General features: G+C 38.0%; 1 protein-coding gene across 2 annotated transcripts in view; it reads left to right on the plus strand.

Moving 5' to 3' along the window:
• The window catches only part of CUBN (cubilin), a 140592-nt gene that overhangs the window by 62894 nt on the left and 52976 nt on the right, over positions 1-24722 (plus strand). For both annotated transcript variants that reach the window (XM_068673837.1, XM_068673838.1), the window contains exons 30-38: positions 5852-6026; positions 7718-7899; positions 14255-14411; positions 15655-15771; positions 18026-18139; positions 19320-19448; positions 19716-19848; positions 22084-22289; positions 23556-23737. In XM_068673837.1, coding sequence (XP_068529938.1) covers positions 5852-6026; positions 7718-7899; positions 14255-14411; positions 15655-15771; positions 18026-18139; positions 19320-19448; positions 19716-19848; positions 22084-22289; positions 23556-23737 — 1395 coding nt within the window. The remainder of the gene's footprint in view (positions 1-5851; positions 6027-7717; positions 7900-14254; positions 14412-15654; positions 15772-18025; positions 18140-19319; positions 19449-19715; positions 19849-22083; positions 22290-23555; positions 23738-24722) is intronic.

Here is a 24722-nt window from a genome sequence, read left to right on the forward strand (position 1 = left end):
AGATTTCTTCAGCCTATGGTCCTTAGTGCACACTCAGCAGCAGCATTCCTGGAAGACTTAACCCACATCCCAGCGCAGGTCTTAAGTACCCAATGGCCAAATTAATGATTACAAACATTTGTAATGAGTAGAAGAATTGTAACACCAGCTTTCTGGCCCTAAAATGGGCTTCCCCAGCTTAGCAATGAAGCTGAAGTCTTGATCAAAGGGACACTGTATTTTGACTATCCTAGTAACTTTGGGGCTTCTGTGGGATCTGGGTGTAAGGAAGTTGTCCCATGAATTTTTCTTCAGTAGCACTGTCAAGTATAACTGTGTGCCCCATTGTTGACACCAATCCCTGCAGGTAGATGTCCTGTTTTGGCTGTTTTTTGTATTGATAAAGTCTGTTGCATTGCTCTCTTGCCCAGAGAAATCCATTAAATAGTCAGAAAATCTGAGGCTACTATGTTTGACCATTTCTTGACTAGTACAAGGACAATGTCTACTCCTACAGGTGGTCACCCAGGAGCAGTCAGAATCTGTTGAGATTACAGATGGCTGGCAACCCTATGCTTAACTTTTTGACTGGGAGAGATGCTGGCCTAAGGTCTAACAAATGGGTCACCTGACACAATTGCTCAAACAAGGTGTTTAAGAGCATCCTACAGCTTTCTGCTTCATGTCTCTGACCTTAGGTTTGGGGTTTTCTTTCAGATTTAGTTGCTACGCATTACTTTTTTAGAGCCCCCCTCATTCATCAGCACAGATGCCCACCTTGCTGATTGAATTTTCCTGCACTTCTGCACTCGGAACTGGCATGCCACTGGGTTATTTGTCTCCTAGCCTTGGCTCATCCAGTTCCCAACACCTGTCTCAGTTCTGCTTACAGATAAACTAACATAAATCAAATTACTGAGGAAGATTGGTTCATGTCTTAGTGCAAGATCAAAAGTTCTGTTTGGCAGTGAATAGTTTATTCTTCCAAACTGCAGGCATTTGGTAGAGGTTTATGTAACTTGCCACATATATATTTTCTTGCTTTTGTTATAAAATTGCACATTCGCAGCATGATTGATATAGTTTTCACAGAACAAACGATGACTCATTTTAGTGGAAAAAAAAAAAAAAAAGAAGAATGTGATTAACTGTTTTCAAAAGCTGTTCTATCACGTAGTCTTCTTTTCTGTAGTTGTCTACATACATCCAGTCTGAAAAGCACACACATGACAGTTTGGCAAGTGCTAGGAAGAACAAGGTTCCTGGTATGCCTTTGACACACACCATGTTTCAACGACCACTAGGGTTCCATATTTTTTCACCCTCACACTATCTTCCCAAGAGCATCCTGTCTATCAGTTCTTTGGGTTTTAAAGTCTACATTTTTCATAGTTAGTATCCCGATTTCACTTCTTCCTTATCTCTGAATAGTGAGTTCTACTGCTTCCTGTTTTCTTTCAAGCCAAATAACTTTCCAGTTTTAATAGGAAGTCAAAATCAGAGCTAAAGTAGCGCTGCACCCTCCTGTCCCTCCCTGTCCAGTTAATACTCTCTACTCTCTGAAAGAAGAAAACTGCTTTTAGAACATTGCAAAAGATTGTATTCTTTTCTGTTGTTCTTCCAAACCATTATCTTGCAATAAAAAATGTTCCAGTAATTGCAAGGTTTGGTGACCTAGACGCTCTTAGCTTTTGCTTAGAAACACCCTCTTCCCTTCCACCTGGCAGAGAATTGTAGGAAAATTCCAAGAGATCTTTCCCATCACAGTACCTTTCCTGCTGGCTTTATTCTTATACCATAGTTTTGTGCCTATTTCTCTCTTGCACATTTTTCTGATGTATATTCATTCTTGTAAAGCGTAGCCAGTCTCCCTTTCCTTCCCTTTGACATTGCTTCCTAAACAAGCTGTCCCTTTCATGTCACTATCCCTTTCCTACCATATGTTTCACTAAGAAAAGTTACAGAAAAAAAAAGAAAAGTGTAGGAAATCCTCAATTCTGCATACTCAAGAGCTTGAAAGGTTCCCCTAAGCGTCCTTCTTGCCTCTTTCATGAAACAGTAGCAGTCTGTCTTTCTCTCTTCCCTGCCAGATTCCACTCCTTTCACAAACATTTAGAAGCAATTTTAAAGTTGTTTTTAACTGTTTTCTAGAAATGTTTTATAGAAATAGAAGCCATCATTTTGGATGCAATGAAAGAGTTAAAAATATTTTTAAGAGCTTCTATTGGAAACACATACAGAGAAAAATGACCATATGTTGTTAAATTACCACATATGACCATGTTGTTAAATTATGATATATTTTTCTTAATATTTACCAGGTTTTTGTAAACTATAAATATATGCTGACACAGCAAGATGTAGCAGTGAGCTGAAAAAGAAAGAACCCACTAGGACCAGGGAGAATGGTCTCAAACTAAAAGAGGATAGATTTAGACTAGACATTAGGAAGAAATTCTTCACTGTAAGGGTAGGGAGGCACTGGAACAGGTTGCCCAGAGAGATTTTGGATGCCCCATCCCTGAATGTGTTCAAGGCCCGGCTGGATGGGGCTTTGGGCAACCTGGTCTAGTGGGTGGCATCCCTGCCCATGGCAGGGGTTGGAGTTAGATGATCCTTAAGGTCCTGTCCAACCCAAGCCATTCTCTGATTCTATGAACCCTGTAAACCTATTGCACTTCCAGATCTTTACCAGATGCTTTGGTCTTCTCATTTCTCCTCATAAAGAACTACGTATTAACATAAGTTGATTTTCTGTCAAAGCTGGGCTTTCTCTTTGCTGGCAGTTATATCTGAACAAGGATCAGTTTTACTCCCAGAAAATCTGTGTCATGAGGGTGACCAACCACATAAAAACAGCCTTCTGTTGCTCATAACACTGGAATGCTGACTGTTAACAGTAAATGGAGCTAACGGGGCAGAAGTAAATGATAAGAACAGATTAAAACCATGGGCTTTATGACAATGTCCTGCATTCCTGCTATGCCATCCAACTTTATTTTATCTCTGGATCAGTTGCTGTGATCAAACTAAATGTTTTTATTTTTATTTTCATTTTTATCTGTTTGCAGCTCAGATATCCTGTGACTCTTTGTGAACCACACCCTGGAATTCATTCTTTCCATCAATCCTCTTTTCCCTCTTTTTTTTTTTTTTTCCTTTTTTTTTTGTCATGTGGTAACTGTTGGTTTTCCTCTTTGTAGCCAAAAGTAACATTTTATTGTTTTTTGTCATGGAAACACTCAAAATTGTTTTTGCTCCAGCCCTTGTGAAACCATCTGATTAATCGAACCAGCATAAGGGAGTAAAGAAATACGCTCCGAAGTGTAAGGAACATGCCTTTGACTAGCGCTCTTTATTTTGAAATTGTGCAGAAGGCTGTTGCAGAACAGCTAACAATGTAAAGGAAACCCACAGAACTCAGATTCCCATCCGTATTTCCTCCCCATCCTAAATTCTCTTCTAACAGCCCAGTTTTATAAGTGTTCAGCTTGGCCCACACTTGTTTCTGAGGTAATACCAGAAATCAGCAGGGTTTATGTCAGAGCTGGGTTTGGTCTCCTTGCCTGTGGTGTGCAGATGGCTGCAGGGAGCACCAGGGGTGATGGGAGAAGCTGGCCCATGATGCATATTAGATGCATATTAGAAAGTCCTGCTGTTTCCTCTACCACATAGCTTCTCTGGGCAGGTTTAGCTGATTAAGAACATGTGTTTCTGCTAGGTCCCATGCTGTTACTCTGACACAAAGAGATATACCACAAACTGATTTTAAAATTCACATTTTCTACAGACTTCTGACAAATGCAGTTGTCATTGGGCCTCACAAGCAACCCAGCAGTGACATTTTACTGAAGACACTGAGCTTCCAGCAGACAAGCATGCTTCTTTCCAGGACTGTGACTCCTTCCTTACAGTCTTAATCTGAGCTGTGGTTTCAGCTGTTCTGACTTCTGAATGCCTTGAGAGGATCAATAGGACAGAAGAGCCATTATCCATTCAAGCCATGCAGACTCCCTGCAGAAAGCAAAAAATTGCTGGTTTCAGTCAAAATTAAAATATTTAGGCTATTAAGCCTGTGTAATCAGCCACTAAAATAAAATACAGTTTCTGAACATCTAAGAGACCATGAAGAAATTAATTCCTTCTTCTGGGGGTGGAAGCTTGAGCTTCTAAGTGCCACATAACCCTGGTTTCAGTCAATATTTTTTTCCAGTTAAAATTTCTTTGTACTTCTAATGGCAGGCACTGTATGCAGCTAGTGTGCACACAATCAATGAAATTACATAGCAATGCACTACCCTTATCCCTGGAGATGGTGGGACTAGTTCAGCTATTTGTAAGTCTTGTTCAGTTATTTAGATTGGACAGAACACAAACTTCTTCCAAAGTTAAAAAGTTTCTGGCCAGAGCTTATTAAAATACTGAGTTTCCTCTCATCCAGAAGGGATCAGAGGTGAAAGGGACTTATAGAAGGCTGGTTCTTACAGCACTGTTGCTTTCTGAGAGAGATTAATGGATTGCTTTTTTGACCTTTTTCATGTTTGAGAGACTAAGAAAATATTGGTGCAGATTTAGGATGCTACTAAATCCAGCTACTAGTGGGAAAATCTTGATGGGATCTGTTGACCTGTCCTCCTATTCCCTAGTTTTGTTGTTAGAACTTGCCATTCTCTAGTTTATCTTTAGGATTTATTACATGATATATGCTGATACAAGCAGAGTATCTGTTATTGCTCTACCTATTGATAGTTCAGTTGTTGAAGGACAATAGCACACTCTTATTTGTCTCTATTTAACAATTTTCATATATGAGGTTACTGTCAAGCTGTCTTTTGCAGCTGCTGTCTCATGAGGGACATCCCAATGTAAGGCAGACCACAGTCTCAGGTGAATTTCATTAGCATGCGACAAGCCACTAGGCACCAAAATCAAGCCTGTTTTTGAAAACTGTGCTGAGCATGTGTGTTTTCTTCAGCGGTGTGAGGGAAGATTAAGGAACAAGAGCCAGTTCCACCAGTTAGAAACGGGCTCAAACTAAAATCCTACATCCCTTCTGGAAAACAAAAAAAAAGGATTAACAAGGCTCCAGTGCTGCCATCTGATTCACTTGAATTGGTATAAAATTTAATATAAAGTACACAACACTGCCAATGATGTTCAAGAGAGTTGTGATTTTCTGGTTTATAACTGCCTGAGGTACACTTTTCTGAATAAGAAATGCCAACTCTTGAAAGTCAAAACATTTTTTTTTCTGTGGCAAATATATGATACTTATCCTTGTTTCCGTAGAGTATTATTAGATTGTAGTTTACTTGACCAAAATTCTGTGGCTTAGATTTTGATTTCTCCATTGAAGTCAATAAAATTTCAAAGCTTTTTGTTTCAGTAGAAAGCGATGAAGTTTAGCCTCAATTTAAAAAGTAATAATAAAAACAAACAAAAAACTAAAGGTCTTAACCGTGCCTTTAAACATAAGGGGTGCAAAACATCAGCACAAGTTCCTGAAAAATAAATACAGCTTGTCTGCACAAGCACCAAAATATATATGTATATTTATATTATCCCCACAGAAACAAGGAGCTAACTGTGGAGTGATGGGGGAAAAAGAATGTAGCAAAGCCTCAAAGCAGAAAATTCTTATTTAATGCAAGGCTGTTTTGAAATCATCCAGTATTTTGTACTTGTTTTGATGGTCCAGACGTCAGGTAAACTTGCAGAGAAAATAACTTTCACAGCCACTTTACATTTATGAATGGGGAATCACTTTCAATACTTACAAGAGGGTTTTTTAATCCTACCTAAACATTCATCTCATATTCTGCATGTCAGACAGCCTCTCTGAAAATGTTGACATTGTTTCTTCCATTTTTAGGTCTATGGTGGCCCTGACTTCCTCTCTCCTAGACTAGCCCAGCTGTGTATTTCAAGATCAGCACAGAACCCCCTGAGAGTCTCCAGTACCGGCAATTCGGCTGTAGTCCGTTTCAAGACAGATGCATCAGTGACTGGGAGAGGTTTCAATGCCTCCTGGCAAGAAAATCCGGGTGGTGAGTGTACCATGAGAAATTCAGGAAGTTTGAGAATTGGAAATCAGCCACAAAAGCATGTAAATTAGTCAAACAGCATGGGATTAAAAGCTAAAGGTGAATTGGAGTGTTACTGGATTTGGTCACACTAAGAGATATTGGAAAACACCCAGAGAAAATAAATGAGAAAGAAATCATCTAACTAGCTCCAATCTAGGCCTACATAATTTTTTTGTTACAGCATACCTTGTTGGGGATTTCTTCTCTACAAAATTAATCAAGACATTCCTGTAATCAGAAAAGAACTTTTGCATGGCAGCAGTTCCCCCTCCCCTCACAAAGAGTCATGTATTAGCTGAATGATTAGCTGAATTAGCTTTGGTTTCAAATTGTGAAGTGAAAAATATCTGAAAATATGGATTTGCTTGGAGTACTCAGTGAACTCCACAAATATTTGGAGTGATTAGTAAATGCTTGAACTCTATGAGGTTCATCCATCCCCTGTGTGATTATTTGTTCAAAGCCTTACTGGTAATCAGTGAAAGACGAGACATGCTTAAAAGATCCAACCACATGTCTCTACATGGGAGTTCTTATGAAAAGGCTAATTATCAGTAACTAATTGCAGTGAAAAGTGAGGAGAGGCAGATTTTAATTCTTGCATTTTGCTTGATTAAGCATACTGATTCATTCACTTGTCAAGGTTTATACTTTTCCATTCTCAATTTGTGAGAAAGGCAGAAGATTTTTTTTAATAAAGGGACAGTTTACAATAGTCCTTTGAATTAATCCCCTTCTGAGATCTGGCGGCTTATTTTTTCTAGTTAGGCCCCCTGAAGCTTTCTCATCTCTTTACATCTTGCCTGTTGTACTCCAACCCCCCTCTAGCCTCTAAATACCCTCTCACCAGAACACAGTAACACTGTAGTTTTTATCCTTCTAGCAGGCTGTCTCTGTCTCCAGCCATCCCTATGTATTTTACCCTCCTCCATCCCTTTACAACATATAAAAGTCTATTTGTTTGTGTTACTCCTATTGAAAGCCCTGGCACTTCCAACATAGGAGCCATCATTCCTGGCTGTTCAGATATTCACGAGCACTGAAGCATGTTCTGGTTATATCTGGGCCTGAACTAGAGTCCTCAGAAAGCCCTTGGCTGCATGGATAAAGAAGCAGAAACTTCAAGCTAGCAATTATTTTACTGCTCACAGGGAAAATGGAATTCCTAACTGTCTTGATATTTTCAGATTTTTTTATTCTTATTTTTTTTTACCTCTGTGCTCAGCTAGGCCTTGTCCTTACTCTCTCAGTATGCTAGGTTAGCCATTGTCACCTATGTGGAAAAGGTCTAGGGCATTCATATGAGTGCTATTTTAAATAGCTTTTTTAATATCTCAGACAGAGGAATACCAGCACCAGTGTTTCAAACTTTGGGACATCTACTATCCACCCTGGGGCTAGAAAGGAACATTTCTCAAAAGCTTTATTGTTGCATATTCACCAATAGTGATAAGGTTATTCTTTCCTGGTAATCATTTGCCATTGATTTTCACTGCAAACAGGGCCTTGCAATAGTTGGAGCACTCATTTTGCACAAGTTTAATGCAGAAAATATAAAGATGAAGGTGTTCTTCCCTTAGTTTAAAAAACAGAACTGAATCTCACTAAGGATAAAAGAGCTGTTGTGATAAAACTGTTTATGTCTTTTTCAGGCTGTGGTGGTATTTTCCAAGCTCCCAGTGGGGAAATCCATTCTCCAAACTATCCTGAGCCTTATAATAACAACACAGACTGTTCTTGGATTATCCAAGTTGACCACAGCCACAGAGTCCTATTGAACTTCACAGATTTTGACATTGAAGATCACCATTCGTGTAACTATGACAACGTAGCAGTAAGTAACAATAGAAATTTCAAACATTTCCTTAATGAGTCTGGTGAAATGCTTGCAAAAGAGGAAGCTTACTGTGCAATTGAGTCTGCAGTTAGTTTCAAGCTGTTGCATAGTCATGTTCTGTGTTTATTCACTGACGAGTTAAGGCTCAAATTTAAAGTTTTGTAGTTGCAGCTTCCCTTTGTTTCACCAGTGAGGCAGACTTCACAAAAGCATAGCTGCATTCTTCCAGATTCCCACATACAGCTGGAAGAATCTTTTCTTGAAAGCAGTGCATGCCACATCCTAGCACCACATTTTTCTTTTAGGGAGTGTGTTCTAGGTATTACTGAAAGAATAACCCTATATATAGATGGCTGTTACGACACTCTTTCCCATTTTAATTATAGTGCACTTTACCACAGCTCGTTCTAAACCACAGGACGGGCTGCCCACATATATGGAGCAGATTGACTGTTCTCAGGACAGAGGGAGGGAGGTCTACATCCATACGTAAATTGTGTGGTTTTATCTGTGCTTTATATGGCTGGTTTTCTTTATGTTTACCCTGTGTGTGTACAGGTGCTCCTTAGCTCTCTAATTGCTTCATTAGAGACACTGCTCTCTTAAAAGCTGCACATTGTTACTGGTTTGTGTGCTTTTGTTGATGTCACGGAAATTCAAGTTGCTGCAAAACCAGTGCACAACAACTAAGAACTCTCCAGTTGGCCTTTTGGGAGCAGGGACATGAAATCCTGACCTTAGATGTCAGATTGCACTTCTCTCAGTACAAAGGCATGCGTGATCAGTAGCAGTCAGATAAAGCACAGTGGCTGTAGCCCAAAATCCAACCAGCTTTCCTCTTCTTGATAAAATGTCATTCAGACAGAACTCAATTTGGCAGGAACTGAGACCCTTTTGAAAACGGCACCAGTTTTAACAACATTGCCTTGTAAAGCTTATTTGTACTAAATCAGAAAAAAGGGAAATGTGTCCCCCTTTTGCTGAGCAGAACTGGAGATTTCATTTAACCACAAAGCATTGTTGTACAGTAAAAGTTGTTTGTTTTATTTATTTTTTTTCCTCCTGGTTCTGAAGCATAGGGAAGTATGGTTATGAGATTTTATTTAATAATTTAAATACATCAGGGTAATTATTGAAAGGGAAAATCTATTGGAAAAATATTTCAGTCTTCTATCATATCACACCAAAGTGGAAAATAATATTGCCTGACAAAAATATGAATATTTTTTAAAATAAATAATAAAAATAAAAAGGAAGACCAAACAAGATAAACACAAAAACATACACACAAAACAAACAAACACACTACTACAAAATAAAGAAAGAAAGAAAGAAAGAAAGAAAGAAAAGAAAGAAAGAAAGAAAAGAAAGAAAGAAAGAAAAGAAAGAAAGAAAGAAAAGAAAGAAAGAAAGAAAAGAAAGAAAGAAAGAAAAGAAAGAAAAGAAAGAAAGAAAGAAAGGGCTAAGTTCTGAAAAGACCTGATATGCAATTTTGTTTTATACCTGATACCAAAGAATGTATCTATCTATCTAAATACCCTGTAGAGTACTCAGCTTTGTGAACTCTTTGCAGTTATGGACACAGCTCCTTAACCTTATAGGCTGGATGTGGGCACTGGATTTCTAGTCATTGAAAGGCACAAGTCCTTCAGCTAGCAGAGGAAATGGCTTTGCACAAGGCAGAGCTTGAAGTACAGCAACATGTCCTTTCCTCTACTGTCTTATAAGTACCTGATATTTGCTTCTGCTTTTTGTTTTGCTGGGTGAATGATGGAAGAGGAAGTTGCTGATCAGCCCCAGCTGTGCAAACACAACTGAGGCAGCAATGTGGAAGGGGAGGGAGATGCAAGTTTAGTGTAGGCATCGATCACTGCTCACCAAGCAGAGGGTAGTTTGAAAATAGATGTGGAGAACGTTGATTTGAAACTAAGAGATAATAAAGGGCTCTGGGGCATGAGGCAGGGAATAGATCTTCAGCCCCAGTATAGGGGGGTCAGCAGGGCAAGAAGGGAGTGGGTGGGATTTCTTTCTCTTCTTAGTATGCCAGTGAGCTGAAAATTGCTTCTTTTCAATGCCTGGATGCGATTTGTGTTCATCACATTACAAGGCTTGGTATATGTTTTGCATGATTATAGGAAAACAGAGTTAGGGTACAGAGATTGTCTGAAAGTAGTTAAGTGGATGTATGACTGTGAACGGTTTAGGAATTGCATTCCAGAAGAAGCATAAATGGAAAATATGGGCAGCTAAGGAAGCTGGTGGATTGTTTTTCTCTCTCTAACATAGGAACAATTACTGCGTATGAGTAACACAGTGGTTCCACCCTTTCATGTTTCTGAATTTTTTACTTATTGACATGGATTTTATTTGCTTTGTGAGTTCTCTTGGGTCTCCTCTCCACCCTTCAGCGTACCAATGTCCTTTTCCTTCATCCTTCCCCTCCTAGACCCACTCATTTTGCCTCGTGTTATGACTCAAGATGTCATGCATAGCTGCAGTGTTGTTTGCCTGTTCTTTGAGCTTCTTCCTCTGGTTTCTGCCCTTATTTATTATTTCTTCTTAAATATTTCTACTGTAAATTTTATATTGGGAAATTTTATATGGGAAATTTTATATGGGAAACACATGAAAATGTATTTTTTCCTGTAATGTTTTCTATTGCAAGTTACTATGTGAGCAAAATGGAAGTGGCAGATATTCATGTCTGCTGCTTCTTGGCTTTGTTGCAATTCCAAAAAGCCCAGTGCATTTTTCAATTATGCTCTATGATTCACATGTGAATATGAGCAGAACAGGTCTAGGTTCAGCCAAAGTAATTTTAAGCCCATAACTGTAACTCGTGGTGTAACTGCCCTGAGCTCCCTCTAGAGTAAATGGACAGAGTGCACAGAAAATAGTCCAGGCCACCAAAAAGCATGTTCACCGTCCACTCCCTGAATGTAGGTGGTTCCTGTTTCTGTGCTTTATCAGTTCTCAGAACAGATGAACAGCTCTTCATCTGTTAAATGTGGGTTTGTAGCTTTGTCTTCCTCTGGTCTCCTACGTGCCTTGATTATATTCTGTAGAAAGCCTAGGGTCTTTGAGAAGATGTTTTGGTGTCACCATGCATAAGGAAGAAATATTTGATTTCTCTCTCTGTACCAGTCTTTCTATCTGGAGAGTGTGTCTTACATTCAAAAAAAAAATAAAAAAATAAAATTGTTTCTTTGAAGGAAAATAGAAGAAAAGAAATTATGAACTTATAGAAATTCCTGTATTTTTTGCCCTGATAGTTGAGCAGTATTCTAGCTGATGGTATGCTAGAAGAGCAGGTCAGCAAGAATTTCAGTTATTTGGAGACTCTGTGAAGATACGTCTCAAAAGACATCACTTACAGCACAAGGCACTGAAAAGGGGTGGGAGAAATAGTTGTGTTCAGTGCCTTGATTAAGTAAATGTTATTTTCCTTTCCTGTTGCAGTACAACAACTAACACAGGGGATTGTAGAAAAGTACACTTCTGGGAGCTAGAGAGAAGGTTATGACTTGCTTTATTCCAAATGCTGGCAGAGACGATATTCTAAGAGGGGGCAGCTAGAACCCCCCTGTACAGGGAGGTTCTTATGGCTGAGAAGACAAAAAAAATATTTTTTTTGTCATGTGCTTTTGAAAAATGCAGGACACATTTCAGCAAGGCGGCAATGAATCATGCAGTTATGTTCATTGTGTAAAGGGAAGAGAAAAGCAAATTGCAGCTATGCACGATATAGAGGAAAACTTGGCTTTTAAGTCAGCGGATGCATCATTTTCCTTTACTCACACAGCCACAGAAATGCGTTTCTCAGATGTTTTCAAAATAACTTTAAGAAGCTGCAGAGAGACACAACTTTCCTGAACTAATGTGTGAATGTTGTCGTTTCTGATCTGGACTCAGGACTAAAATCCTCCCTGCAAAATAGTTTAAGCTAATAAATAGGAAGTGAGCAAAAATGATGCAGCATGGATAAAATATGAGTGTGCAAATACTCCTACTTAACTTGCAGCAGCAACTCTTAGGAGTTGTGGCAGCTTGGCAGATACATCTTGCTTGGATCAGATTTTTAGCAAGTATAAAGGCTAGGAATTCTTTCCTTTTTTTCGAAGGAGGAGACACTACTATTCTTCAAGCAAGCTGCCCAGAAACAGCAAATACACTTGATTTAGAAAATATTCCTCTGACTTCATGCTCTTCTCCTAGTATTACCAAAGAAAGACTTCTTTCTTCCAGAAAGCTCTTGGAATGAAATGTCTGCTTAGTCTCTGACATTACTCATTCTTAATATCCTCCCTAGTGAGAAAGCTTAACTATTAGAATCTCATAACAGTCCATGTGTCAATGTTCAGATCCTCAGCTGTGCAGAGCAGCACAGATCATCAAAACCAACAGTTTGCATGAACTATAATGAAGCCCTCTCTCTGTTCTCTGTCAGAGAGCAATGCTTATTCTCAACTCTAGCATTCAGATAAAATCCTCTCACTAATGTCCAAGGAAGGACAGTACCTTAATTCCTAAGGGTTATTTCCTTAGCCATTGCTTTTTATTTTATTTTATTTTTTTTAACCACATTCCATGGCTTGTGGTTTTTAACTCCAGGCAATCTGATTTATATACAAAATATATGTACAGTGGAAGAATAAACATTGCACAGTGCGTATTAAAGAGCTTACTGTGATGAGATGCAAAGCGAGAAGAAAAGGTTGAATGAATGGATATCATGGTTCTCTTTACAAGGTAATCATTTGTATAGGCATTGCAGTACACTTAATACTCCGTCACAAGGTCCCACACAGCTTGCTAGTGTTATATGCCTGAGGGCAAATGTTTAATTCATGAATACTGCATTGGCTAAGTAGGATATGCCAGTGGATTAAACAGGAGTTTTGTCCTTTGTTGCTCAGCTCTGAGGTTTATTTGGGACAGGCCGCCTTTTTCCCAGCTAATGTTTTTGTACTTTTTTTTTTTTTTTATATAATGTGCTCAGGGTCTTTTGAATACTGGAAGCAGAAACATTGCATTGTGTTATACAGTCTAGCTGATTTTTATTTTTTTCTAATTCATCCATGCTACGTTGCACAGGTTTGCTGGGATATCAGGCATTTGAAAGCAAAGGAAGAAAATATTTATAAAAAGTAGATTTTCTTCTAACCCAATGCCATTGTTTTGCTCTAACTGGGGTTTCATATAGCTTTTAACATCCTAGCAACTATCTTTCAGTAGTCTCACTATCTCATTCTTTTTTTCTATTTTGCTATAGGAAGCTGTCACGGGTTATACTAAATGGCGTGCTTGCAATCATGTAGGACATTAATGCTGAAACAGGAATTTAAGCCAACTCTTGCTGCTGCCCAGTGGCCAAAAGCTTTTCCTCTGTGGGGCGTGCAACTGTGCTGATGCCTCCAGTGCTCATCACTGAGGGTGGCCCATGGCTCCAAACACAATGAATCATATCTGCTGGAGTGCTGCAGAAGATTAGTGGGACACTCTGAGCCATTTTTCCCTCTTGTTGATGGTGGTTGGTTGGTGGTTATTTTGTGTGTGTGTGTTTTGTCTTTGTTTTTGTAATTTTGATGTCACTTCAGATAAAACTCATTGCTTTTAACTTCACTATTCTTCTCTTCCTGATTTTGAAACAAAGAGGAAGGAAACAAAAATATCAGCTGTAAGGGAAAAAAGAGAAGGAAGGCATTTGTGGTAAAACTAAAAGTGAAGTTTTATAAAACCACCTTTGCTGCCTTCCTTACTTTTTTTTAACTGTTCTTTACCCTCTACCTAAGTAGCACTTCACGTACATGTGTGTAATTCAGCACACTAAAGCCATCATAAAGCATAGATATATGGACTGTTATACTTCATGCTGGGTACGAGTATCTAGAAACCATAACACCAGTGTCTGCTCTTTTTACACGCAGTCATAGCTCCTACTATTGCATTAGCTGCATGTCAGAGCCATTTTGGAGGTCTCTATGGTGGTAAGATTTAGGATTTAACTGAATAAAAACTACACAGGAATTCATTTTAGCCATTAACAGATGAAAATAAATGTATGGGATTATCTGGACTGTTAAAGTAGGGCTGCCTGCATACCATGTACATGCAGAGGAAAATTGTTGCTTGATGCATTTGCTTTATAAAGGTTACAGTAGCTTCAGCCTGAAATACCTAGATTTTCTGGAAACACCCACAAAATTAAGGTTCTATGCACACGTTGTTTGCGCTGCTCATACCAGGGCTGTATCAGTATCAAAGCATATGAAACATAAGACAGAGTATAAAATAAACGTATTCTCAAAATGCCTACTGAAACTCAATATTTTATTTAACCTTTTTGTGATAGGTGTTTGATGGTCCTAGCAATGAAGCACCCCTTCTTAGAAAACTCTGTGGGACACAGCATCCTACTCCTATTACGTCCTCCAAGAATCTGATGTACGTCCGGCTGCGCTCTGATTCAACCATCCAGCACAGGGGCTTCAGTGCTCGTTTTACTGAAGGTAATTTCTTAATTTACATATGCACGTATTTAACCAATCACCAATTAGTTTGCATTAGAGACGGTCTTTCAGCATAGCTGACACCAGAAGAGTTGCTTCTGTACATACATCATACCAGCGTGTATCTTTAACAGCACTGATTTTTTAAAATTATAAACTAAAGAATTTGAAATCTAAGGATCATCTTAGATTCTTTGATTGGGAAAAAATTTGCTTTTAATAGAAAGCCATCCAGGATATGTCAGCTGTTTCTTATTCCTCTTCCCTTGAGGGCCATCTACCCATAATGTTTTTCTTGAGAAAAACATGCAACTGGCAGTTTCCCCAGTCCTACTGGCAAAGTCAGATTTTATATGTCTATCCATACATGTGAATCTGAAAAGGTATAAAGCAATTTTGTGTGGTGCTATTGATGAAGTCCATGGATTCAGACCTGCAAAACCTGCCAAACATCATGTATCCAATTTGTGGAGGACTAAATGATATTTTCCATGGTTCCTTTTTTAATACAAAAAAGACTCTAATGTGACAGAATCTTTCATAACATTACATACTATTTGATGATTGATTATATATTTTTTCATAATAAATTTGAACGTGTATTTTCCTCCAGATATAATCATTTAGTTTTTGCAGAGAAAATCCATTTCTCTGATTGTTTCTTATGATTTTGTTTCACTGTATGTTACTACTTTAGCACCTAATTCTCCACTCTGCTGTATAAAGCAGCTGTGTGTTGAACTCGGAACTGGGGTTTTTCTGATGAGTCGGTATGCTTAGAAATCAGACATGGCAGCATTCAGCACTTAGCCAAAGTTACACAGTCAGTCAAGCTCTTACATATGTGCAACGTTTCACACAAATGCTGGTTTGTTGATGCACCTCACGAAAGGATAATGCCAATGGAACGGGATGCTTTCCTTGGACACTGGAAATCTCTGGAGAGTTCTTACTATTTTTTTCCTGTCTAGTTTCCAACACAGGGAAATAATCAGATAAATAGGTATATGATTGGGCTACCCTGAAAAAAAGTTATTTTGGCCCCGAGGTTGCTCTTCTTGGCTATGAGGTATTTCTTGGCTATTTGTTTTTTCTACAACTTGCTGTCTTGAATTTTATCCTTATTTCAAATTGCTATAGGATGTTATATTTTATGTATCTTTGCCATGCAATCTAAGATATGTGTTTTATATATACAAACAATTATCTATGTGTATATATGTGTATGTGTTTCATTCTAAAGCATGTGGAAGTTTCATAGAGTCAGATGCAGTTGGGGCAGCAATTTCCTCTCCTCTGTATCCTGCCAAATACCCAAACAATCAGAACTGCAGCTGGATTATTCAGGCTCAGGAACCATGTAAGTAAAAACATCTTTTATAGTTAGCTTGGATGACTAATATCCTCATCTTCTTTTCTATAGTAACAATAGAAAATTCCTCCTTTATTTCTCTAGGAAGTTCTGCATCCTGATAGTTGGAGAGAGAGTAGCTCTCATAATCTGTCCTAAATCAGATTTTACTGTAAAAGGTTTAGGGTACTGTGAGGTAAACAGTTGACAACTTTATCATCATAGGTGATTTACTGTGACTCAAGTGTTAAAATTATAAATGGTGTTGAACGTTAAGTGAAGTTGGATTCATCCATGAGAAAATTTAGGGCTTATATATAATTAAAGCACTTGTGTTTAGCTGAGATTATTTTGGTCTGGATTTTTCATACCAGTGTTGTGTTACATCAGATCTATGCTGTTAACAAACAAATTAAAAAAAAAAAAAAAAAGATGAACAAAGGTACGGAGGAATTTCAGTTTAAAATGCAAATCAAAAAGAATACAAATAAACTGGTTTCATGCGTATACGTATACCTTCAGTTGTGCCCGTCAAATTTATGACTGATAGTAAAGCACCAAGCATTTTCCATCAGATACTAGTATTACCTTTAATGCTTAGTATTTCCTTTACATTGTATAAGTTTCCTTAAAAATATGTACAGTTGGGTCATAGTATCCTGGTAACGTGATTTAAAAGTGAATGTTTATTTTAATATCAACTACTGAACTTGAGTTGTTCATATGGTATGTAGCCATTGTTATAAATCTGATTGGAACTTTCTATGATTTTAATAAGTTTATTTTATTTAGTTGTAAAATGAAGGTCAGTCTGCCAAAGAAAACACTAAACCAAAAATCAGGAGATAAGCAATACTTCTTTAAAGCATAGTTTCTTATACTAATACACGAAAAGAACATCAGCAAAACTGTTCCCCACCTATATAACATTTATTTTTAAAGGCAATCTTTTCCTGGATACAAGTTGAAAACTCGTACATAATTGTTGACTCCTGATTTACATCAGCACGAAAGATCAGAAAATCCTTCATAAAAAGTAGCCTGTCTATGTAGTGACCTCACCCATGGGTCGGTGGGGCCAGTACATCCCACACGTTCCAGGTACACGTGGCATTGTTATGCCAGTCGCAGTGTTACAGGGCAGACACAAAATAGATTTAGCCAATGGCAAACGAGGGCAGAGAGGTCTTGCTCTGCTTTTACTGAAAATGCCAAATCTCCTGCTCTTGCCCCCCGCTGTGTTTTTACTTTTTATTTTGTGTCCCGAGGACCTGCATTGATAGCTGTAATTGATTGACTGGACCAGGACACAAAGAGTGCCCAACACGCGGATTACGCGGTTGAGTGCCAGTTCGTGGCACCCTGCTGCATGCAGCGCCTGGGTCCATGTCTGTCATCTCAGCTTATTCTAGCTAATTAATTGTAGCCCAGTGAGAAGCAAAATATTTGTGTCAAATTCAAACTTGCTCAATGTGGGAGAAAGCTTAGGTATCACCTAAACCATGAGCCCCTCTTTCTGACCTGCTTGCACTGTACAGGTGCTCTGAGGCCAGGACTAATTATTGTCACAGACTGGCATTGAGAAAAGCCCCTATTCTTCCTGTTGTGACTTCACCTTCATTCCTGTTGGACAATCAAAAGCAATGTGAGAGTCAAAAATACCCTGGGTCAGAAATCCTCTTTTTCAGGATGTAGCCTGCAGTCTGAGGGTGTGGAAAATCCAATTCCAGACAAATGTAGCTGAGGGTAGTTAATGATCCTTTAACCAGTCCAATTGATGTATGTGGAATGTTACAAAACGATGAAAGTCCGTCTCTTTCTAAGCCTGGAGCAGGGCAGCGTCAGTTCACATTTTGTGCAAATCTATTGTATAGATCACAAAGGGACAGAAGGTCACAGACGTGTAGGAATAAGTTTTGTTTCTGAATGTGTGAAAAATTTCCATGCTGTATTTGCAGACATTTTCAATTTATAATGAAGCTGTTCAGATGTTTGCAAATTTAGGTTCATGTCTATATGTATGCTTCTAATATTAATTGTATTAGAAAGTACTGAAATATGAAGAGATTTACCAGGATCTTTGCAGTAAGGATTAATGCACTTCCATGAAATTCACTCCACATGTCAAGTATGAAACTAGTTAAAATGTTATGCTTTATGGGGACTGACTGACTTCAGAAAAGACAGTACATTTGTTTACACGTAGTTATTTCTCCATGAAATGCCAAACACCTTTTAAAGTTTTTCTCTTTGCTGTTGCCAGTCAACCACGTCACACTCTCCTTCACTGATTTTGCTATTGAAAGCGATACACAAAACTGTACAAAGGATTTTGTGGAGATTTTGGATGGGAATAACTATGAGGCTCCTCTTCGAGGTACTGTAACATTGTCTTGTTTATTTCATATATAGGATTGCACCCAAAATAAGCAGGTTTTGGTGACTGTCTTCCTGCCTCAAGAATCTATTTTTTTTTTTCCAGCGTCCAGTGTAGTCAGAGGAGACTGTGGGTGAAGGGATAAGTCTTTGTTGAGAACAGCATGGTCCTCTCAGGCTCTGTCTGTACCCCTCTGCTCACTTGCAGTGTGGCATTGACTCCTGCTGCCTTTTCCTTCCTCTTCAGCAGAACAATATGGGGAACCAAGCAACTCAGTTTAAATTGAATTCCAGGTTAACAGTACAAGAACATAACGGATGGCTAGCCCAACTCAAGGGCTCTACAAACTCTTCAGAAGGCATAGGCTAGGAAGGAGAGGCAGGGGGTAGCCCAGTATGTTAGGGAGGATTGCCACTCTGCAACTGCCTCAAAGGAGGTTGTAGCACGATGGGGCCTGGTCTCTTCACCAGAGCAACAAGCGATAGAACAAGAGGAAATGGCCTCAAATTACACCAGGAGAGGTTTATGTTGAATATTTGGAGAAATTTCTTTAATGAAAGGGTTGTTCTGCATTGGAATAAGAAATAAATGGCTTGTAACAGTGAGCAGAATTCTTTTTTTTTTTTTTTGTCACCTACCTTTAGCCTTCACCTGGCAAGAGGACCAGAACACTATCTGCTACCTTTCTTTTTCCTTTCAGATGTCTTTCTGCTAAATCATGACTCATATTCTTTATCTCCATATTACAGTCCATTAAAGGAGAACTGGTGTGTTATTTCTCAATTGTTGTTTTCATCAGAAACAAACTGAATGAAATGGGAAATACTGGCAGATATATTTGTTGGGATATTTTTATAAATTTAATTAGGCTGTAATTTCTGGATCAAGTGAATGCAAAAGAACTCAATGGCAGGATAGCCAGTGAGTTAGCTAGGGTGCCTGGGGTGCAGGAGGTCTAGGTTTAAATTCTTCCTCAGTTTAAAAAAACAGTCTACCAGAGTTAAGTTCTCTGCTAATAAAAAAGGTATTTAATTTTTATTTAGATTTAACTGACAACTACAATTGTAAGCAAAAAATTTTACTTTTGGTTGCTGTCAGGCATTAACCCCAAATGTTACATTATCAATAGTAATTACATGCAAACACTGCTTTTTTTCCTCTCTGGTTTGTTCTCTTTTAGGCCGTTACTGTGGCACAACCATGCCACATCCTATCACTTCTTTTGGTAATGCCTTGGTAGTCAACTTCATCTCCAACAACAACGTTACCGCCAGGGGCTTCCATGCCACCTATGTTGCGTCAACATCATGTAAGTCCATATGGCAGGTGTTGCTGGCTTATGCCTCTTACTTTTAAGAAAAAGGTCTTGTATCTTTTTGGCTCTCTGACATTCCATCTTTTAAAGTCTTCTGTTGCCTTCCCTTTTTTTGGATAAGGTCTCAGTATGGGTATCAACAAGCTAAAGAACAACGAGACAAGGCAAAATGCTTTCTTGATTAGAAAATGCTCTGGCTCCATCAAGGTATTTGTTCGATGTCCTCTTTCTCAAGCCTCTGCTCTCTCTTTCTTGTTGCAGCCTGTGGAGGTACTTTCCACATGGACAGAGGAGCTTTCAACAGCCCTGGCTATCCCGAGTCATATCCGCTCAACACCGAGTGTGTCTGGACAATTCTCAGCTCTCCTGGCAACCGGCTACAGCTGTCCTTCATGTAAATGCATTGCCAAGGGTTATTATTCAACACTTTAACAGAGCTGAAGGAAGGATGCTCTGTGTTTATTAGGAAATGTAATTACCAGATGATAAAGCTGAAACATGCTTTTACAGTCGCTTGGAAAGAGAACACAGGAGTGGTTGGTGTCAGCTGGTGTTCTCCTGTCTTAGTCATTGTTTATATTAAGACATATACGGTGTGATATAAATAGGTGATTTATTGTTTGAACAACATGGGATGCTGGAGAAGCTAGTTTTCACTCACATATAAACAAGAAGAGGAAATTTAGTGTTATTGTACCTTTTCTTTACAAAGGAAACTCCTACTATTTCCTTACTACAAGATTCATCATAGTATTTATTATATAGCTGAGTCATAAAGAGCCCGAGTACTCCACAGATTGTAGGGTTAGAATTGATATTAAAGTCTTCAAATTTTTTCCAACCGTAAGGACAATTATAGCAATGGAGGTACAACAGGGACCAGGATAGTATCCTAAGGAACATTTACCTTCAGCAAAGTAACTTTCCTTTGAAGACCTCAGACAGGAAAGTTATATGTGATCCACAGAACAATATGGAGCCCTTTACCAGAGTAGTTAGATTGTCCTTTGGCCGTTATACGGGTTTCTGAGCTTCTCTGTTTCCCAGAATCAAAGAGTGACTGATGCCAAGAAACAGAGCACTGACCCTTAGTAAACCTTATCAGGGATCAGCAGAAATAGAAAAGTCTGAAATTTGCATTTACAGTTAATCAGGACAAAAGGAAAACTTACACAATAACATGTTGACCGCATAAGGTACAATTTGTTAGACACATGCTGATTCACTAATGCAATGAAAAGGACATTATATTCCTCCTTTACTCAGTGAAGCAGAGAATAAGCACTACAGCCTGGAAACATTTTCTAAAATATAAGCTACAAAATAATGAATAACAGCTTTTCAGAACCAAAACAGAAATCTAGTGTGAAGCAGAAACTATCAGCAGAGCGTATATTTAGATAGATAAAGTGATACTTAGTAGATGTAGACGCTTTTTTTTTTTTTTTAAAGTTACACATAGCTGAAAAGCAAGCTGAAAATACTGGAAAGCATGGAGTCATTGTGTGAAAAAGCAGTATTTATTTAATTTAATTTAATTTAATATTAGGTTTTTATAAAGTTTCTTTGGCGTAAGGTATTCATTTTCTTCAGCTCAGTCTGAACAGAAATGCCTGTCTCGCGATTTGAGGTTTAGCTTTAAATTAGTCTGAAGTATATCCAGATGAGTGGTTGGAACCATTTCACAGCATCTGTACCCTGAACACATATGGCTGTGTTCAGGACTGGAGGGGAGGAGTTGTTACCAGAAAATCAGAAAGCAGAAATATTTTGGAGCATTTGTTATAAGAGGCCTCTCTGGAATCTTTGCTGGATATTCACAGCCAGCTTCTGGAAAGTATATTGGATTGAATCAAAGCATTTCACTTGGAATAATAGATAATGACTTTTAGAATGTATTTAGCATTCTGCTCAGTACAATAATCAACAATTTAGAATTTGATGTCTAAGTCCCATTCCTGTTCTAAGGTAAAAATTGTTTTAGAAGAGTTAAGAGTATTTATTTATTTATTTATTTTCAGAACCAGCCATGCGAAATGCAGAGATGGCATAGAAGCAATAATATTTCATAATTCTGGAGACAATGATAAGGGACTTTGGGTTTTTGAGGTGTTAACTACAAATGAATCTAGGACTCTGGAATTTTTTTTTTCTCACCAGAGAGTGTACTGACATAATATTCAGATGTAGGGGCTGCAAACTGATTTTAAGGCTAAAAGCATTTTTTGCATCCAATAGGTGTTAACGTCTGACCTGGGCTTATATTAAAAATCAGTTTAATATTATTTCAGGGGCTTTCCATGTTTCAGAAAGCCCCTGTGTTGGAGAACCAGCAAATATTAAAAACTTGAGAACTCTTAATTTTGAGTTTAAAAAGTTTGGGAATTCTTTAAAAATGTTAACTTTACAAACTGAAGCTCTGTCATAAAATAATGGGCCAGAAAGGAGCAAGCCCTGTATCAGCAACACAAGGTAAAGAGCAGGAACTTCTGGGTTCTGGAGGGTTGCTGTTCTCTTAGCTGTTATGTCAGGATATTAGCTGCAGGAAGATTTGTAGCCTGGCAGGGGAAACTCTGAAATATGTTTCAGTTATATGTCTGCTAATGCTCTTCCACTGCTATTGAAACAGAACATTTCAGGTGGAATCTAGTGATGGCTGCACCAAAGATTACCTGGAAATTCGCGAACAGAATGCTACAGGCAGGCTGGCAGGACGATTCTGTGGAAACTCCTTACCTTTGAATTATACGTCTACTGTTGGACACATCCTGTGGGTTAAATTTGTCTCAGACAGTTCAGGCACTGATGTTGGCTTCAGGGCCACATTCTCTCACTGTAAGTAAATTCTATTTAATTGAAAACTATTGTTCTTTTGTAACACTTCCAAATGATTCAAAATAGTGAATGTTTGGCCCAGGAAAGACTATTAGAAAATGTTCATTGATGTCAGCAAGGCTGTGAATTTGCTTAAAAATATGTTATAAAATATCTACTAAACTTCTGTGTATGCAAATGTGTCAAGTATTACATAGTCAGATGAATTAGACATGAAATTCTATCTTTTAAAATTATTATAACAATATTTTTTTGAATTGATCATAAAACCTTTTCAGAAACAACAACAAAAAAATACATGGATCGAGAAAATAAAATATTCTCTATTTCAGTGACTGTTTTCTAACAGTTTATCACCTGGTTTTCAGATTCTCCCTTCAGCAGTACTGTGAAGTACTGTGAAGATAGGAGTAAGAGCTATATGCTACAAAATTAACATCAGCCTGAGTTAACAAGTAGCCTGTTGGAGTTTAAGATATCTGACCATATTCCTGTGCTACATGAAAGAAAGCAATCATAGTCAATGTTTATGTTGCCTTTTATTAAGCAATTAACAAATTAAGAAACAGGTATTTCTTTTCCAGCTTTTCATTTTGCTTTTTGAGTACAGCAGTGTCCATCTTCTGGATTGTATCTAGATAACATTAAACAAAGAGCAGAATTGGAAGAAAAGGAAATTATGCCAGTTCATAGATTCAAAGCTACAAGGAACCATTGCAAACATCAGTACAACTTACTGCATGAACAGGCTGCTGAAGCCAGACATCCACAGCAATTCTGACTAAGCCAGCTACACTTCTAACCATCTTCCTTTATGACTTTATGACTTTTACTACTCATTTTCAAAAGGAATTACCATTATGTCAGAGATCAGTAGAATCAAACCTGTTTTTCACCAGAAAACAAAGGCATTAAAAAAATCCCAGCATTTTCTTATTTAATACTTCTTGGGAAGAAATGAACATGAGGTAGGCAGGGTGAGGAGGGAATTTAGCTATGCCATGTTCCCATCTTTCCTAGATGCAGAGCCGTATGGCTCAAATGGATAATTTCCTTCAGATAAGGGCACACTGCATCCCTCACAGCAAGAAAATAATTAGGTGTGTGCTCTAGGACTGAGACAGAAATCTATGCCTCACAGCACTGTCTAGCCCTAAGTAAATTAAATAAGAAGGGCTGAAATGAAAGCTTTCTTCCAGAATAGGCCCCAGTGCTTCTTTTAATTTATGTGAAGAAGAGATTAGATATCTCTTTCTTGTTTTTCAGTGTATGGAAATGACATTGTGGGAAACAGAGGACAAATAGCTTCACCACAGTGGCCGAGAAGCTACCCTCACAATTCTAATTACCAGTGGCGGATAAGTGCCAATGCTTCACAAGTTATCCATGGCCGTATCCTGGAGATGGATATTGAAAATCATCACAGATGTCGTTACGACAAGCTAAAGGTGATTGTATTGTAAGAAATTCTTTAATTCCATTTGACTTTGATAAAAACAATGAACAAAGACACCTACAAGATGATTTTCCAAGGATTTGGTTGGGACTCATTGGTTTTGCCATGCCCTCTTTTCAGTAATTATTAGGTATAGGAAGGGATACATACTCTGTGGCTCCCTAACAGTTATTTCCAAGCTATAAGTTTGAAATTTATTAAAAATAATTCCATAATGGACATCTCAATACCTATAAAATAAGGTTATTTTAAAAGCCTACAAGGAACAATCCTTTTCTTGCACCTCTTTCGATCGCTGGATCAATAATTTGCTGTTGGTTGTAGGTAGTTACCTTTCTTCTTGCTTATTGTTTTTCTATAATATAGACAAGCTTTTTGAGGCTGAAAAACACAGTAAGCATGATGCTAGGCAAAATGGAGCAGTAGAGGTAAAAACTTCTTTCTAAACTTAAGCACTGCTACTTAAATAAGGTTTGTTGTTTTGTGTTTTTGTTGTTGTTTGTTTGTTTTTTAAACCAGTTGACAATAATTATCCTTTGGAACAAGAAAGTTAATACTAGTTTAACATATTTAACACTCATTAACATGTCATTGTTAATCCACTGATATCAAAATTTAATATTAGTTCATAAAGGAAATGTAGTTTTTTCATTCATCTCATGTCATATTTTAATGGTATCTTCTTTCTTTTCATTCAGCCTGGCTTTTTGTCTGTCCATCTAAAAGCAAAAGTAGTTTCTTACATCAGCTAGACATCCAGTGGATGACTCAAGGATCAGATTTTCGATGTTATGATAATATTTATTTATATTTCCCAGCTTACTCTACTTGGCCTTTTTTTTTTACTGGGGGGGAAGAGGAGAAGGACAAAACTAGATCTGAAAGGTAGCAAAAGAGAAACATCTTTTAACTACCAAGAACTTGGCTTATTAATACATAAAATAGAAATACATTATTGCATACTTTTAAAAGAATTT

The sequence above is a fragment of the Anas acuta genome, chromosome 2 (genome assembly GCF_963932015.1).
Source record: "Anas acuta chromosome 2, bAnaAcu1.1, whole genome shotgun sequence".
Taxonomy (NCBI): domain Eukaryota; kingdom Metazoa; phylum Chordata; class Aves; order Anseriformes; family Anatidae; genus Anas; species Anas acuta.